At 44.4% G+C, this 15,874-nt stretch overlaps 6 protein-coding genes across 6 annotated transcripts; 4 read left to right on the top strand and 2 right to left on the bottom strand.

Annotated features, from left to right (window-relative positions):
- Positions 1 to 446: 446 nt before the first annotated feature.
- On the bottom strand, positions 447 to 2,760 carry LOC6507422 (protein male-specific lethal-3). The gene is made up of 6 exons (XM_001956009.4): positions 2,540 to 2,760; positions 2,229 to 2,407; positions 1,615 to 2,172; positions 1,058 to 1,548; positions 916 to 1,000; positions 447 to 860 (listed from the first exon to the last, which is right to left on the bottom strand). Exons 1-6 carry the CDS (start codon positions 2,639 to 2,641, stop codon positions 737 to 739), a joined length of 1,539 nt encoding a protein of 512 aa, XP_001956045.1. The 5' UTR covers positions 2,642 to 2,760; the 3' UTR covers positions 447 to 736.
- A 473-nt stretch (positions 2,761 to 3,233) lies between these two features.
- LOC6507634 (Bardet-Biedl syndrome 1 protein homolog) lies at positions 3,234 to 5,517 on the top strand. Its single transcript, XM_001956010.4, has 3 exons — positions 3,234 to 3,585; positions 3,641 to 4,708; positions 5,048 to 5,517. The coding sequence occupies exons 1-3, from the start codon at positions 3,312 to 3,314 to the stop codon at positions 5,515 to 5,517; spliced, it is 1,812 nt and encodes a 603-aa protein (XP_001956046.1). The 5' UTR covers positions 3,234 to 3,311.
- A 17-nt stretch (positions 5,518 to 5,534) lies between these two features.
- On the bottom strand, positions 5,535 to 5,929 carry LOC6507421 (acyl-CoA-binding protein). The gene has a single exon (XM_001956011.4). It carries the CDS (start codon positions 5,862 to 5,864, stop codon positions 5,610 to 5,612), a length of 255 nt encoding a protein of 84 aa, XP_001956047.1. The 5' UTR covers positions 5,865 to 5,929; the 3' UTR covers positions 5,535 to 5,609.
- A 411-nt stretch (positions 5,930 to 6,340) lies between these two features.
- LOC6507635 (acyl-CoA-binding protein) lies at positions 6,341 to 6,969 on the top strand. The gene is made up of 2 exons (XM_001956012.4): positions 6,341 to 6,546; positions 6,607 to 6,969. The coding sequence occupies exons 1-2, from the start codon at positions 6,538 to 6,540 to the stop codon at positions 6,844 to 6,846; spliced, it is 249 nt and encodes an 82-aa protein (XP_001956048.1). The 5' UTR covers positions 6,341 to 6,537; the 3' UTR covers positions 6,847 to 6,969.
- Positions 6,970 to 13,234: 6,265 nt separating this feature from the next.
- On the top strand, positions 13,235 to 13,860 carry LOC6507636 (acyl-CoA-binding protein). Its single transcript, XM_001956013.4, has 3 exons — positions 13,235 to 13,358; positions 13,426 to 13,464; positions 13,532 to 13,860. The coding sequence occupies exons 2-3, from the start codon at positions 13,456 to 13,458 to the stop codon at positions 13,775 to 13,777; spliced, it is 255 nt and encodes an 84-aa protein (XP_001956049.1). The 5' UTR covers positions 13,235 to 13,358; positions 13,426 to 13,455; the 3' UTR covers positions 13,778 to 13,860.
- A 307-nt stretch (positions 13,861 to 14,167) lies between these two features.
- LOC6507637 (acyl-CoA-binding protein homolog) lies at positions 14,168 to 15,820 on the top strand. The gene is made up of 3 exons (XM_001956014.4): positions 14,168 to 14,254; positions 15,159 to 15,185; positions 15,489 to 15,820. Exons 2-3 carry the CDS (start codon positions 15,177 to 15,179, stop codon positions 15,735 to 15,737), a joined length of 258 nt encoding a protein of 85 aa, XP_001956050.1. The 5' UTR covers positions 14,168 to 14,254; positions 15,159 to 15,176; the 3' UTR covers positions 15,738 to 15,820.
- Positions 15,821 to 15,874: the final 54 nt, after the last annotated feature.

Below are 15,874 nucleotides of genomic sequence, written 5' to 3'. Positions count from 1 at the left end.
TAATAGAGATCCAATTCTAATCTTGGATAGCTCAACAGAATGTAGGATGTTTATTCCATTGATCGCTATCATGTCCTTGCTGCCGGGTTTTCGATAAATTTTTGGTTGCCTCCCAAATGGGGTAAGTATGAATTTATAGGGTTTTATGTGTTTTGCGAAGGCTGTAATTATAAAATTATAGAATGTATTATTATATAGAATGTATTCTATATAATTATAGAATAAAATTATATAGAATGTTTTCTGCATTGACCCTTTTTATGTCCTGGCTGCCGGGTTTTCGATACATTTTTTTTGGCTGCCCTCCGAAAGCCGTAAATATGAATCTGTAGTTTTTAATGTGCCTTGCGAGAGCTATTATTATAATAATAGAGATCCGACTTTAAACTTTAATAGCTCAAAAGAATCTAAGACCCAATCGATCCTTATTAAAGCAATGTCCCAGGTTTCGATAATTACATGATTTTGCAATTTATGCTTATATTTATTTGAGCACAAACAAAACTTAACTTAATCTTAAGCTAAGAAACAAATAAAAAAAAAAAAATTAAACTAGTTACTAGTATTTTCCATAGATTGAAGCCATTATTCGATTACAAATGGGTAGAATACGTTTTTATGAAAGCACGTTTATTACAAAGTGCGATTTAAGGAAACCTTTGTTTGACAAAATGGCAAAAACAGGAAAAAAAAAAACTTTTAAAACTGCGTAATAAATATAATATACTACTTATATCTAGGCGGACATCTTAATAGGCTGATCCAGGGAGTCCAGAAGCTCCCGCTGCAGCTGATCCTGATGAACGGTGGGGTGTACATAATTCTCCTTATCGAACCACTCCTTGTGGTTTTCCAAGTAGCTAAATGAGAATTCTCTTTAGATTTCAACATCAGAAACTAGTTTAAGTAACTTACTTAATGAAGGAGTCCAAGTGTGGCAGCAGATCCACTAGCTTCCGGTTGGATATGGGCGAAAAGTTGAGAAATTCAGGGAGTTTGACTGCAAGATGAATATGGTTAAGCTTTGGGTAACCATTATCTATAATCAGTAACTTACTCATCATCCTTGCAAGGTGAGGAGCCCCAAACACCATTGACTTTTCCGGGGGCGACTCCGCTGACAGAAGCCTCCAGGTGAAGGTTTCGCAAAGGAACCCTTTCATCTCCGGCGGTAATTTGTATGCGGCAGTAAAGGGCGATGTTCGTTGATCGTAGGCATGTGCTGTGTTTTTCCCGGTGCTCTTTACGATATACAAGAGACATTTCTGCAGTTGTTTTTCGTACTCAATCTCTCCCAGAATTCCTCCATCAACTCCGTTGCTTTTGTTGCCAATGACTGGTGTGCCATCCATCGAAAGGAGCTCCGTGTCGCAGTTGGGATTGATGTAATCGTAGGAGTTGTTAAGCGCAATGCTACAGTTACGCATGTTGTCATCAGTAAGGTAGTTGTGGGCGTATTCCTTCTCCTCTCTGTAAAGCAGGTGGTCGTCCACATGGAATTCAAAATAGATCCTAATACCATCGACCACTTCCTTCAGCATGCACACACTGAAATATTAAAATTGGTGCAATGATTATCAGCGATCCTATAAATCCAGGCACCAGTTTACTTACTTGGACATGACACGGTCGTATTCCAGCTCCATGCGGGCGTTCCTGCTTTGGGTGTTTCTAGCTCGTGAGCTATCCTGCTTAATACTAATGGCTAGCTCAACAGCGCGCTGTTTCACAAAGTTCTCCAGTATGGTGACAATGGGTATTCTGGCGGGCATAGCGTGCTGCTTACCCAGCTTCACCACCATGTTATAGTCGTATTCCATATACTCGCGAAGTCGTTCGCTGATGCGCAGCATTACACGTTCCTCCGGCTCCAGCACTTCCATGGGCGTCTCTTCAACTTGTCCTCCTCGTGTGCTTCTTATTTTGGCTTCTGGGGTAGCTGAGGCCGATCCAGAACCCTTCTCTTTACGACCTCCACTGTTGTCCCTGTTATTGCGATTGCCCCTGCCGGAGCCTCTAGTATTGGACGGCATTTCCTGATCGGCGATAATAGGCGTGGTATCGAGCGGATCCAAGGCGGGATCCTCAACGTAGGTGCCCAAACCGCGCCCTGAGCGTTTCTTCTTTGAAGCCGGCTTGTCGGGCGTTCCCTTGTACGAGTAGTCGCCCTTACTGCAAATGGAAAAGTGGATTAGCCTAATTCGGAGGGCATATATCTAATAACTCACATCTGCAGCTGAGCCGCTTCGGCCAGTTCTCGCTGAAGCTGTCGGTTCTCTTCGCTGTCTTTCAGAAGCACACTGGCCCGCACCGAGCGGTCGTAGGACGGCCGCCAACCCTGGAAGTGTATCTTGTAGTCGTAGTACCTCAGGCCATGTTCGTCGGTGCGCTCGAAGACTGCCAAAACCTTTAGGTAAAGGGGAAAAGCGTCAGTGAAGTTTTAAATTAGTTGAAAATCAAATGCGCCCTTTTCTTCTGACGTTTGCCTGACGTTTGGGGCGCGTGTGTGGGTGGCATTGGAGTCGGTGTGTGTACAAACCTTGCTGGTATACAAAACTCTCTTTTTCGACTTGTCAGGCTCGTAGCAAAGGACGATCTCGCCCTTGTTGAATACCTGAACCTCGTCTTTGAGCTCCGTCATCACTCGGAAAACAAAAGTTATATATTTTCACTTAAATCTACAAAATAAAAGAACTCAATGCTGGCGTCTGTCTTCCTCTTCTTTATTTTTGTTGTTTTTTTTTTGTTGCAACTAGGGATGTAGAAAATATATCGTATAACATATCGTAGAATTTTTATCGATAAAATATCGTAAATCGATTATCTTAGAAATGTTTTTTCTGTTTGGCCACACTATGATAGAATAATTGCGCCAACTTTAAATAAACGATTTCTAGGATTGGAATTATAATCTCTAATAAATCGAATTATTTTGTGTCCAATAGCAGAATGTTTTCCTTTATATCTGAGCACAATTAGTAGTTAAAAATTGTATTTTTCTCCATCAAGATGTCCATATAAAAATTTTTCGATTTTGAAAATTTTAAAGCGGTTAACATATAAAATCGTTAAAAAAAAGATTATTTATATAATTTTGAAGATCTTAGCAAAATTAAGTCTTACAAATAGTATGTTCTCCTTAAAAATGTATTCGATATTTGTACCATATTGGAACCATTCAATTCCCTCTAACCCGGTTCAGTTGCTAGGTTTCCGGGTTGCTAGGAAAGCGAAAAACCAAAACAAAGAATCATCTGTTAGTTTTCGCACTGCCGCAGTCTTGGAATCCTTGATATCCTGCCTGTCCTGCCATGGTCGGTGCTCCCAACTGGCTCCATGTCGAAACGGAGGATGACAGTCCACAGATCACAACCCTTTCAAGCTGCATCACCCTGAGCGATGTCCAGCGTGATGGATATGTACGCCTCCTGGCGGCAGATATTTCCCTGGACGAAACATCTCAGGAGCCATCAGCCACCCTCAAGGTTTTTCGAGGTCTCAAGCTCAAGCAGGAGCAGACTCTCCCGGGGATTCCGGCTGCCATCGCGAGTCTCTATATCGACGAATCGGAGCCTAAAACGCCGGGTAGGAGGGGTCCCCCTAACATTGTCCTAAGTGACCTTGGTATTTTTTCTTTCAGTGATTGCCGTAGCCATAGCCGAGTCCGTTCTCTTTTACCGAAACCTCAAGCCCTACTTTAAGTACACCATTCCCGCCCTGGATTCGGAGGAACTAGAGCAGGAGGTGTGGCGTAAGCTGCCGGTGGTGAAAACGGAGAGCTACCCGGCTCTTCTGGACTCTCTGAAGGACATTGAGCATGCCAAGCTGTCACGAAAGTCGCAGCGACTGCTGCAGCTAAGTGAGGAGGAGCGCGAGGGCTTTATCGCCACCCACAAAGACTCGCCGGTGGGACGTGTGGGCAACATAGTCGCCATGTGCTGTCTTAAACGCATCTCCAGCGACTCTAACCCTCCCTCACACCTCGTCCTGGCCACGGACACGGGCCTCGTTCTTATCCTAGAGCCGCAGGGCTTCAACCTGGTATATGAGGGCAGGACCTGCAGCCACGAGACGGCCGTTCCGAGCATGATTTCCGTGCAGGGAACTTTCGAAGCGGACTTTTGCATTGTGGTGGCCACGCGAAACGGAGGCGTCTACTTGTTGCGCAAGTCCCACTCTGAGGGCCAGGAGGTCTTTAAGCTGGGTTCTCCGCTTACAGGACTCCTGCTCCTTCCAATCGACCAGACTATCATTGCCTCTTCGATGGACAACCGGTACGTGTGCTACTCCAAGCGCGGAAAGCTGCTCTACCAGGTCGCCCTGCCAGCACCGCCAGTCTGCATTCTGCCCTTACCCCTTACCCACCTAGGACTCACCCTGGTGGCCATTGCCCTTAAGGGGGGCATGGTAAAATTCTACCTGCAGCGCTACCAGGTAGACGAGTTCGCTTTGGAGGAGACGGTGGATGCCATGCTGTACGGGCGGATGGGCATGGAGGACCATGTGCTCACCCTGGTCACCCAAAGCGGCCAGATTGTGGTTAAGATCCTGCGTAGGGTTTCGAGGTTCGAGCCGCGCCCGGAAGACCTTGGAAACAGACGCCCTGGCGGAGATCAGAACGCCATTGCGGATGCCTCGATTTTGGACAAACCCAAAAAGAGCTCCATTTTCGTAGAGCAGGCGGCGAGGGAGAAGAAACAAGCGAAAGGTATTTATCTCCCGGAAATAGCTATTTTAATATTCAGTATGTATTTTTAGTGGAAAAAGTCATCAATCTTAAAGTTGTTGGTTGCTACTGTATTTTTCCACTAGGTTTTGGTAATCTATACTCGCCTTATTCACTCGAAACCGATATCGCTCGGGAACCTATATGAATCTAGATTATAAAATGAATCAACTCACTATAAACCCTTCACTGTGTTCTTTCCTAAAAATATGATTCGATTTTGTAACCAAAAAAGGGCCAGTGTCATTTAGTTCAATGTTTTTGTTTATAATGATCCCCTTGTTGTTCCTGAAACTGACCACTAATCTTTAATTTTTGCAGCCACTTATGGCAGTTTTCAGGTGGAGCTCTGGCGGGTCCGCCACACCGCTGCCCGGGCCACCATCGACGCCATCAACTCCTCGGAGAGCACCATATCCGGGGACCTGACCCACGCACCTGTGAAGCTATCCGCCGAAGTGTGCGGCAGCGGACCCGCCTTCCGCCTCTATCTCACTGTCCAGAACCTGTCGACCTTCAAAATGGCCTCGAATCTGGTGGTGCTCCTCCATGCGGACAGGAGGCACTACGCCATCCAGCAGACCCTGGCCCGCCTACCCAGCGTGCTGCCCGGCGTGCCTCTGCGCGTCGATTTCGAGGTAGTGGCAGTGCTGGATTCAATGGACAAGCTACCCCCAGCCACCCTCAATCCGGATAACTCCCAGATAAGGGTGATGCTGATGAAGGCGGGCCAGGCCAAGCCACTCATCGCCGCAGTAGTTGCTATGCCCCAATCGGAGGCAGCCTACTAAAAAGGACACCAACATGGTTTTTGTAGTTTGGCGGTAAGGTTCGAGTATATTTTAGCGACTGACAGGGTGAGAGAGTAATCCTAGATCCCGGCTTAAGCGTACTTGGGGGCGTACTTCTCGTACACCTTCACGTAGGCCTCCTTGGCGGCCTCCTGGGACAGGCCCTTGTTGGAGTTCCAGGCCTCGTACATGGCCTTCTTCTTGAGATCAAAGACGCCCGGCTTCTCGATGTTCACGTCACCCACGGTGGCCTGCTTGAAGAGACCGTAGAACTCCAGGAACTCGGAGTCGGTGGGCTTCTTGGTGAAGTTCTTGGCGAGTTCGGCGGCTTCCTCAAAACTGACCATCTTGCTGAATAGTTTCCGGAGTGATACTAAGTTATTTCCCACCGCCAAGTAGGGCCTTTTATAGCCCCAAAATTTAATTAATTTGAATACGAGCGTTCGGGGCAGGTGCATTGCCCAATTTTGTATCTACATTTCGAGACCAGAGTTTATTTTTGATAATTAATATTTTTCTAGATATTCGGTGGAAACTTTAAAGGTAGATACCACTATCTGAGCACCTGGCGGGGGTACTATTATTAGTACCACTATAGATCGTGCGACTTCACCATGATAGGCCCAGATAGCACTGACTCACGTGAATTGCGTGTAAATAAAATACGCTAACCATTAATTAATCGAGATTTCTGCCCATGCCGGGGCTTATCGGCCGAGCAGATAGTGCGGGTACATAGCCATATATGCATATGGCTCAGTCTATTTTTTGGCAAGTGCAAGAGGGCCGATAAGCCACCGAACTCACTAATTATACATAGCTCCACTGGCAGTCAAGAGGAGCTCTCATTTTGGCGATTACACACTTTTACGATAAGCCCAGTGGGAACTACAAATGCAGTGTGGGGTGGGTGATTAGATTAGCGGAAGGTGTGAGCCATGTTTGCCAATATATAAACGGTGTCCCTCACCCGATCGGCACAGATTGTTTGTGTTTGCCACCCAACTGCCTACTGCCAACATGCCCACCGTAAGTTAACCGCCCTCGGGCTACCAAGCAGGACAATTCATGACCGAATTCATTACACAGTTTGAGGAGATCGTCGAGAAGGCCAAGAGCTTCAAGAACCTGCCCACCAAGGAGGAGTTCCTCGAGTTCTACGGCTACTACAAGCAGGCCACCGTCGGCGATTGCAACATCGAGGAGCCCGAGGACGAGGAGAAGAAGGCCCGCTACAATGCCTGGAAGAGCAAGGCCGGTCTGACCGCCGATGACGCCAAGGCCTACTACATCGAGGTCTACAAGAAGTACGCCCCCAAGTACGAATAAGATAGCTCTACTCTTATTCCCTCGTTGAACCCTGTCTCTAACCAATGCATGTGGATATTTGTTGAAACTCAGTGTATTTATTGTAATTTTATAATAAACCAAAGCCCTGTGCATTTACCTTAACATTTCCTCTTGTTACTGCTGGTGCCTGAAGTCATCGGGTGAGATCATTGAATTAAACTCCATCTTGATTTGATAAACCTTATCATCTAGTTGGGAATTTTAGGTTTATTAAAAATATTTAATTTATATAACAAATTTTGGTGTGGTTCCGGAAATTTTGTCCACTTAAAGTCAGTGATTCATGGAAATCTCCAAATACTATCAAAATCTTTGAAGAAAAACCAATTTCCTTTTAAAATAAAATACCCAATTAACGTACAATCTAATTATTCACCCACACACCTCTAGGTATTACTAATTTATGATTATTTTTTTTTGATTAGGAGTGCTTAGTTTGTTTTTACAACCGTTTCAAGAGCTATATTTATAAGCTAATATAAATACATTATCGCGAGATTAAAATATTTAAACAAGTCAATAGACTTTGCTTTGGCCACAATATGAGTTTTTACCTCAACTACGTAAAAGAAAAGATATAAAATTGTATAACGAACGTTATATGATGTTTCAGTTCTTTAACCCCATTATTTTCAAAAAAGCAAACGCCATTATTTGGAGAGTACGCCATTTTACAAACAGAAAACCATGTAGAGTAGCTGGAAAAAACCATTGCATACTTTTTAGATTTTTTTTTTTTTTTTTTTTTTTTTACTTTTATATATGTAGAAATTTTATTCACATGATTAGCGCACTGCTACCCAAATGGCAGCTTAATCTAATCGTCTTATCAAAATTAATAACAAAACTATGTCTAAGCGGTGCTTAGGGCAAGAAATGATTACAGGAAAGAAATAAAATGTGTTTGGTGAAAATTTTAAGTCAAGATCCGGTCTGGTAGGTCTTGAGGGTGAAATCTTTTTAATCTTCTCCTGACTCTTGTTCGTGGATCAGCATTGTTAATAGCTGCGGTGCCAAGTCTATTGGCAAGGCTGTTGGGGTGATCATTCAATCGTTGCATATATTTTTGAGAAAGCTTTTGCAGCTTGTCTCCGATTTTGGGCACGTTGAGATCGCGTTCAATGTCTCTTGTTCGGATGAACCACGGAGCTCCAGAGATCCTTCTAAGGGTTTTTGCTTGCAAAACCCGGATTTTATTTAGATGGGTTTTGGCAGCGATACCGTAAACCTGTAGCCCGTAGAAAAGGCTTGGCGCTAAAATAGATTTGTAAATTTGAACCTTGCATCCTAGCGTAAGCTTATTGCGTGGAGCAAGTAACCAGGCCATCCGAGCAACTTTGTTTTTAAAAGAATTTTGAACACATGTTATATGTCTGCCAAAAGTAAGTTTTTTATCCAGGGTGACACCAAGGTATTTATATGCAGGGAAAGCTCTTATTGGACTTCCATTAAGATTGACTCCAGGGCAGGTACTTCTTCGATTAGTAAATGTAACATTAGCACATTTGTCCGCATTTATTCGGATGTTCCAGTTCATAGCCCATTGGTGAAACGCATCTAGATATTCTTGCAAAGCAAAAGTAGCCGCCAAGATACTGGTACTTTTAGTTAGGACAGCAGTGTCATCAGCATATGTCGCAATTAAAACATCATTTTCGTTCACTTCCGTAATTGGAGTTTGGGTAGGCATATCCGAAGTATAAATGGAGTATAAAGTAGGGCCAAGGACGCTACCTTGGGGAACTCCAGCAGAAATCGGTTTAATGGACGACATATATCCATCTACAGATACATGGAAAGTTCGATCTTCCAGAAAGCTTTTTACAAGCTGGAACATTTGCGGTGTAAATATACTTTTAGCTTTATACAGAAGCCCAGGGTGCCACACTCTGTCAAAAGCCTGTTGAATATCCAGAAAGGCAGCAACTGCATACTCCTTCCTCTCTAATGCTTCTAAGCCAAAGTTGACAACTCTGTGTAGTTGCTCAGGAGTTCCGTGCTGAAGGCGAAAGCCGAACTGGAAATCCGGAATCACACTGGTGACGTTCTCGTCAGAAAGTAGTCTATTCAGTATCAGTCTTTCCATGATTTTTCCCAGAGATGGTAGCAGGCTAATGGGCCTGTATGAGTCTACGTCAGTTAGCGACTTTCCAGGTTTTGGGATCATGTGTATATTCGCCGATTTCCAAACTTTCGGGAAGTATCCAATAGTAAGTACACTGTTGAACAACATCACCAGAAATTGCAAGGCTTGATCCGGTAAAAGTCGAATCGTCCTGTTGTCCAAAAGGTCTTCACCGGGGGTTTTCTTTGGCGAAAGTTTACGAACAAGATCTTTCACCTCTGTCAGTGAGACAGGGTTAGCAGGCAGGCTCATTTGAAACGGAGATTCCAGAAACTCCTCAACTTGTTGACGTATACTTTCAGGCGAATAATCAAATGGCTTGAATCGTTGTTCTAGGTTGTTAGCAAACACTTCAGCCTTTTCTAGGCTCGTACGGCACCAATCACCTGAGGGGTTTCTAATGGCTGATTTTAGAGTTGGCTGATTTTTGTACCGTTTTGTGATACGCCACAGTGAATAGTTAGAACTAGCGTCTGTGTCCAGGCTTTCCAAAAGTCGGTCTATAGAATCTTGTTTTCTCTGGGCGAGCACCTTGCTAAGACAGTTAGCCAGCCGATGATATATCTGATGGATTCGGATGTCTCCCGTTCTTGTAAATTCTCTTCTGACTCTTCTCTTTAGGTTAAGGAGCGCAGCAATTCTTGGTGGTAGGTGGGGATGTCTAGAGGTATCTGTACTTCGATGATTGCTGGGTGCAGCTATCTCAGCAGCCTGGTTTATAAAGCGCATGAAAGTACTGATAGCATTGTCAATGTCAGAAGGATCCTGGATTTGAATGTTAATCTCGCCCAGCTGTTCTAGGTGGTTTTTGAAAGAGTTTATGTTAGCACCTCTGGCAAGGAGTCGTGGGCGCTGCGGATTTTTCACAGGCGTAGAATGGAGTGTGGCTAGAATAGGAGTGTGGTCCGAGGAGAGCTCATGGAGTGTTCTCACTTGTAGCCTGTCCATAGAGTATCCATTAATTATGAAGAAATCAAGCGCTGACGGTGTTAAAAGAGGGTTATATGAGTAAAAAGTGGGTTCACCCGTGGCAAGTACTTGGTAACGTCCATTTGCAATGGCTTCTTGCAACTGCTTACCCCTTCTACAGGCTCGTGAGTTTCCCCACCAAGCATGCTTGGCGTTATAATCACCGCCAGCAATGAACTTGCCACCAAAATCGGTCAGCAAGGATTCAAATTCTGATTGTATCCATGTTTCCGTTGGAGGTAGGTATATCGCCGCCACTGTGACATTCCCATCCGAAGTCTGTAATTGTACTCTCGCTATCTGTCTGTCATTGCTAGAGGTAGGGGGCAGGGGATAGTGACTTAGGGAATCCTTTATAATGACTGCAGATCCACCCCTATTGTTGCCACTGGGGTGATAAGCATGGTAGATGAGATAGCCTGGCAAGTAGATGCGCTGACCAGCACGCATGTGAGTTTCTGTGGCAAGCAATATGTCTATGTTATGAGTGCTGAGGAATAATCGAAGCTCTTCAGAAACTCTGACTAATCCACGAGCGTTCCACAATCCGATATTTATAGTTAATTGAGTCATTTCGGCAAACGCGCAATGAGAACCTGGACCAGCTCTCTGAACGATTTGTTGGACTCTGCATTTTCCTGCATCAGCTTAAATAGAGTGTCCAGTTTGGAATTGATGTCGCGGATGGCATTATCTATTATTGAGAATTTATGGTTGAGCCTAGGGTCAGAAGAAGAGCTTGCATCACTCTGGAAGGTTGAGCTAGTCCTTGGTTGCATATCCTTGGGCCGAGCTATATCAGCATACGATATATTCGTTCTTAGGGCTTCACCAGGGATGAATCCACGAGAGACATGTCGTGGATTGGTTATCGGGAGTCTAGGCCTCGGTTTTAGTTTTTTAATTTTGTCTATTCTGACTGGGCAACTATTATCTGTTGAGACATGGTTACCGCCACAGTTTATACACAAGTATATATCGCTTACACAGAGTAAAGATCCAGTAGCATGAGGGCCACTACATTTACCACAAATAGGGTCCAGGACACAATAGTTTTTAGAGTGCCCAAAAATTTGGCATCTTTGGCATTGAAGTAGATCCTTTCTACGAGAAGCACGCTCAACAGTGACTCTGTATCTACCAAGTTGAGTTATTTTAAGGGACTCCGCTACATTAGCACTCTGCTTTAAATTGACAAAAAATAAATTTTGCCTAGTTTTAAAATTTATTGTAGCTTCGTTATCATCTTCGTTAACCGGAATGTTCTTCCAATCAGACTTTTTGGGGCAGTATATATTGAGGACCTTAAAGCCCTTGTCAGTAAATCCCTGTTCAATTTGTGATTTTGGAACGTTAGAATGGATTCCTTTGAGCACAACTCTGTATGGCTTGTCTTCTTTTAGCTGATGGTGCCAAAATTGGCAGTTAAGCGACGTTAGTTCATTAACAGCTGCTCGAAAAGCGTTAGAGTTGGCTGCATATATTCTGGAAACACCAAATTTGGAAGTACGAATGTAGTAGTTTGAGGAGCCAATGCTATGATCAAGAGCATTTTCCAATAAGACCGGATCGCTTACATTCGGAACGCAGATAGCAGGGATTTTGCTAGATTTTGCTGAATGGTCATCTCCTCCAAGGGCACCAGTATCTCCATTGATGGAATCAACATCCTCCAGATCCTGTTCCATTTGATCTGCTTCAGCAGCCAGAATCGCGAAACGATTGCTACCCAATGCCTTTGCAAAGAAAGAATCAGCCGTCTTGTTGAGCGGGGTTGAAGTCTGCAGCTTAGCTTTGCGGATCGGGGGTGGAGCGAGAGCAGGTAAAGAGGACTGAGTCACTTCTTTGCGTTTTCGGCTGCCAGTTCGTCCAGGAGCTTGAAACAGACATTTTGAATTGCTTGGTTTATTTACCAACGAAGGTAATACATTTGCAAGCGGAGACGTAGTTGAACAAATGCTGCCGGATGTAGTTGCAGCCACGGTGTACGTAGAAGAATTGCCCAAACTTGTATTGGCGTTTGAAATAGGGCAGGTTACACTGGTAGTAGTGTTACTGCTAATTGTCACCATTGAGCTGGAGGTCCGTGTTTGTTCCGGCATACCTGTAAGGTAGGCAGATAGCTCTGAGCGCCGGTCGCGGATTTGGGATCTTATTTCTCCAGGGTCTGCACCAGCTATTTGTCTCATCTTATCAAATTTATCGCTCCTGCTGCTAGACTGACGGCGAGCAGATGACTCTTCCATTATATCAATAGTTTTCAGTTTAGAACCAAAAGTCTTCAGAATAATATGTAAACGACCTCCCGCTTACGCAATGCGTAGAGCGAGGGGTAAGACCAACACTCTTATTGTCTTACTTATCGCTGTTGACTTACTCGCTGTCGAAGTAGCCACTGCCCTGCAGCGACCAAAAGTAGCCACTGCCCTGCAGCGACCAAAAGTAGCCACTGCCCTGCAGCGACCAAAAGTAGACTTCGTGCGCAAGGTGTACACACGAGCGGTAATAAGGCCTCAGCAGGATTACTTGAGATAATTGTTCGAAATAAAAATAATATAAAATTTTTCTTCCACAAGAAAAATTTGCACAATTATTAGGTTAGTGTGACCAGGACCCAAGCGCTGTCACGACTATACTTTTTAGATGAAAACCCTTTTCATTCGTAAAATTTTGATTCTTTGTCTGCAAACTTTAAATAAAAAACTGTTTTAAAAAAAACTGTAACTCAAATTCATTGTGTTTTTAGTTTATATGAAATATATAGGTTTCTGAGAAGATAAAACAGTTGTAAGTACTTCAAGTTCCGGATATAAAATCCGGAACTATCCGGTTCGTGATATCGTATTCTTCAGTTGTGGCTAAGGAGAATCTATCGTGCAAGCTTTTTTAATTCCCCCAATTTTCTATTTTAAAAAAGATCGAGAAATTATGCAACTAGCATCAGCAGTTGCATCACCACAGGCCACGTAACTCTCTTCATCGAATGATTTATGCCATTATACAATCATAAACATTTTTATTAATCTTATTATTATATGTCAGAGTAGCAGGCGAAGAAGTTCGTCATTATATATGGCTTATCGTAAAAGTTTCAGAGTCCGGAGGAGAATCTATCTACAGTGTGCCCTTGGTTAATACGACATGGTCAGCGGTGCTATAAACGATAAGTGTATCCGGGGCCTATCTCCGATATCGCTACCTTTGACAATGTACCCCTTCTTGTAGTTGGGCAGTAAATTGGCGAAATAAAGATATTCATATCGGCAACTAATCAGCAAAATTGGGAAATATTGGTCCTAAAAAAAGAAAAACCCATGGAGAAAAGTAGAGCCTTGAAGCTATAAAAACGCCATCAAATTGTGCAAAAATATTCACTCGTCTTTGCCTTTTTGAAGAGGTAAGCTCATTGGCAATTACTCCAGTCGGATTATATTATTATAAGTTACTTTTTAACTTCAATATAGCGTTAAAAAGAAGAATCCAAATCTTACAAAATGGTGTCTGTAAGTATTCTAGAAAAATAATTCTGTATAGAATTCGTTTACAATTTTTCGCTTAATTTATAAACAGTTTGAGGAAGCTACTGAACTCGCCAAGAAGTTCTCCAAGAAGCCCACCGATGCCGAGTTCCTGGAGTTCTACGGTTTCTTCAAGCAGGCCACCGTTGGCGATGTGAACGTTGAAAAGCCCGGAGCCCTGGACCTGAAGGGCAAGGCCAAGTACGAGGCCTGGGCTGCCAACAAGGGACTCTCCAAGGATGCCGCCAAGGAGGCCTACGTGAAGGTGTACGAGAAATACGCCCCCAAGTACGCCTAAACCGATTCCGGACCTCCCGCGCACCTGCAGCTACTTAGTTGAACAATAAAGATTACGCCAAATATTAGCAATACACAGAGCAATCTTCAGGTGTTTGTCCTACTGAGCGGTATTTTATTGGAGCTTTCGCGCATTATTAGCCGGCCACCCTCCTCCGGGCCCTTGGTTCCTCCGGGCTCTCGAACTTCGATCCGTAGATTACGTGGCTTCGGCGGGTTATCAGCAAGCCGGCACTATCACTGCCCCAGAACCGCCTCCACTTCCACCTCCCGACAATGCCGATTGCTCAACCCACTCCAGCGAAAGCTTGCTGCCCCAGAGAGATCCCCAGAGAATCCGGAGGAGCTTCTCGGGTCTCTCTGGCTCTCGGGGCTCTCTCCGGGGGCGATCGCGCGATGTGGAAAGACTTAAATTGAAAGTCAAAGCGGGTTTGGAATTCAGACAGTGTGTAGTTCTGTGACCGCCAACACGCCAGCAGTAAGTGCCAAGCTCCAATTGTCCGTTCCGAGGGGTCTGCCGGCCCGAGTAATTCAATTCAATTGCCCGACGCTCACCTATCAGTGCCCACTAATGGTGGTTGTGACATATAAAAAGAACCTCATTTAGATAGTAGGTACACGTAAGGTGTGCGAATTCGGCACCTGCACCAACACCATTCAATTCTGGAATTCTACCAAGCAATTAATGAGTTTCCAATAGCATTGGATGAATAGGAAGTTTGGAAGTGATTACTAATCTCAAATGTCACTTTTTAGAAGAGTACTTTAGTCTGGTTTTAATCACCAGCTTGGAGTCACTAGCTTAAATTAGGGGCTTGACTTTTACAGACCCATTTTACAAGCCCCCCATAAAATACTGACGACTGTCTTTCGTCAGGCCAGTTTGGAATTTGCATGTCCATTTGCGGAAGGTGTTTTGCGCAGTGAACGACACGTACAAACCCCAGACCCGTGTCCAAATTTGTAAAAAATTCGCCGGCCAAAAGCGGCGTCTAACGGTGGCCCGCTCCCTCCAATTTCTTTTCAAATGCCAGACCCTCGGACCGAGGTAAATATTTGCGTCTTCTGCTTGTTGCTACCTCTGCTTCCGCAGCATTAGTTTCAGTTATGTTGCCATGTAGTCTGCGGCTCTCGGCGGGTGAAAGTCGGACGTGTGCTCCGCTCATCATTAGCAATGTTCTTCGCGTCTAGATCGGCCCATGGGGCCAAAGGTCGAGGGTCTAGACTCTAGAGTCGCCACCTGGGTCAAGTCGTTTACTTTGGCACACGAGTGGCCCGGCCGGGAACTGGTTTGGCGATCGGGCAGCAATTATGATCATAAACATAAAACTAAGCGGTTTATAAATATGACTAATTTTACTTTTTTACCATTCCACTTGCAGATAAAAATCTAGCCAACCATGTCCGAGGTAAGTACTTCCCCCGGCCAATCCTCCACTAATCGCCTGACCATGTTTGGAGCTATACTTAAGGTGCTCCGTGATAAGGTTCTGGCTAATCATCTGTGCGATTCAGCACTTGGAACACTCTGAGTGTAGAATATAAATCAATACATTGAATATTTTTAGTTCTTTGAAGTAAAAATCTTCACTTGAAGATAAGGTGGAGCTTCAAGGTTCAGATTTCACAAACATTCCTAATTATGATAACATATTTATGGTTAAGATCATTCAGTCACCTGTAAAGATACTAATATAGTTTTTTCTTGCCAGCAATTCAACGCCGCCGCTGAGAAGGTCAAGTCCCTGACCAAGCGCCCCAGCGACGACGAGTTCCTGGAGCTGTACGCCCTCTTCAAGCAGGGCACCGTGGGCGACAACACCACCGCCAAGCCCGGCCTCCTCGACCTGAAGGGCAAGGCCAAGTGGGAGGCCTGGAACAAGCAGAAGGGCAAGAGCAGCGAAGCCGCCCAGACGGAGTACATCGCCTTTGTGGAGGGCCTGGTGGCCAAGTACGCTTAAGCCCCCATTCATCGATCTTAAACCAAGCTAGAGACTATAAACTTTAATATTACCTATTATGCGGAATAAAATTTGTATGTAAATCTGTTGTACTAAAAAATAAGCTGATGACCCGAGCTCAGGTGTTGCATTCGCGG

The sequence above is a fragment of the Drosophila ananassae genome, chromosome 2R (assembly GCF_017639315.1).
Source record: "Drosophila ananassae strain 14024-0371.13 chromosome 2R, ASM1763931v2, whole genome shotgun sequence".
NCBI lineage: Eukaryota > Metazoa > Arthropoda > Insecta > Diptera > Drosophilidae > Drosophila > Drosophila ananassae.
The sequence above is the reverse complement of the archived record's forward strand: the minus strand, read 5'-3'. Positions and strand labels throughout refer to the sequence as shown.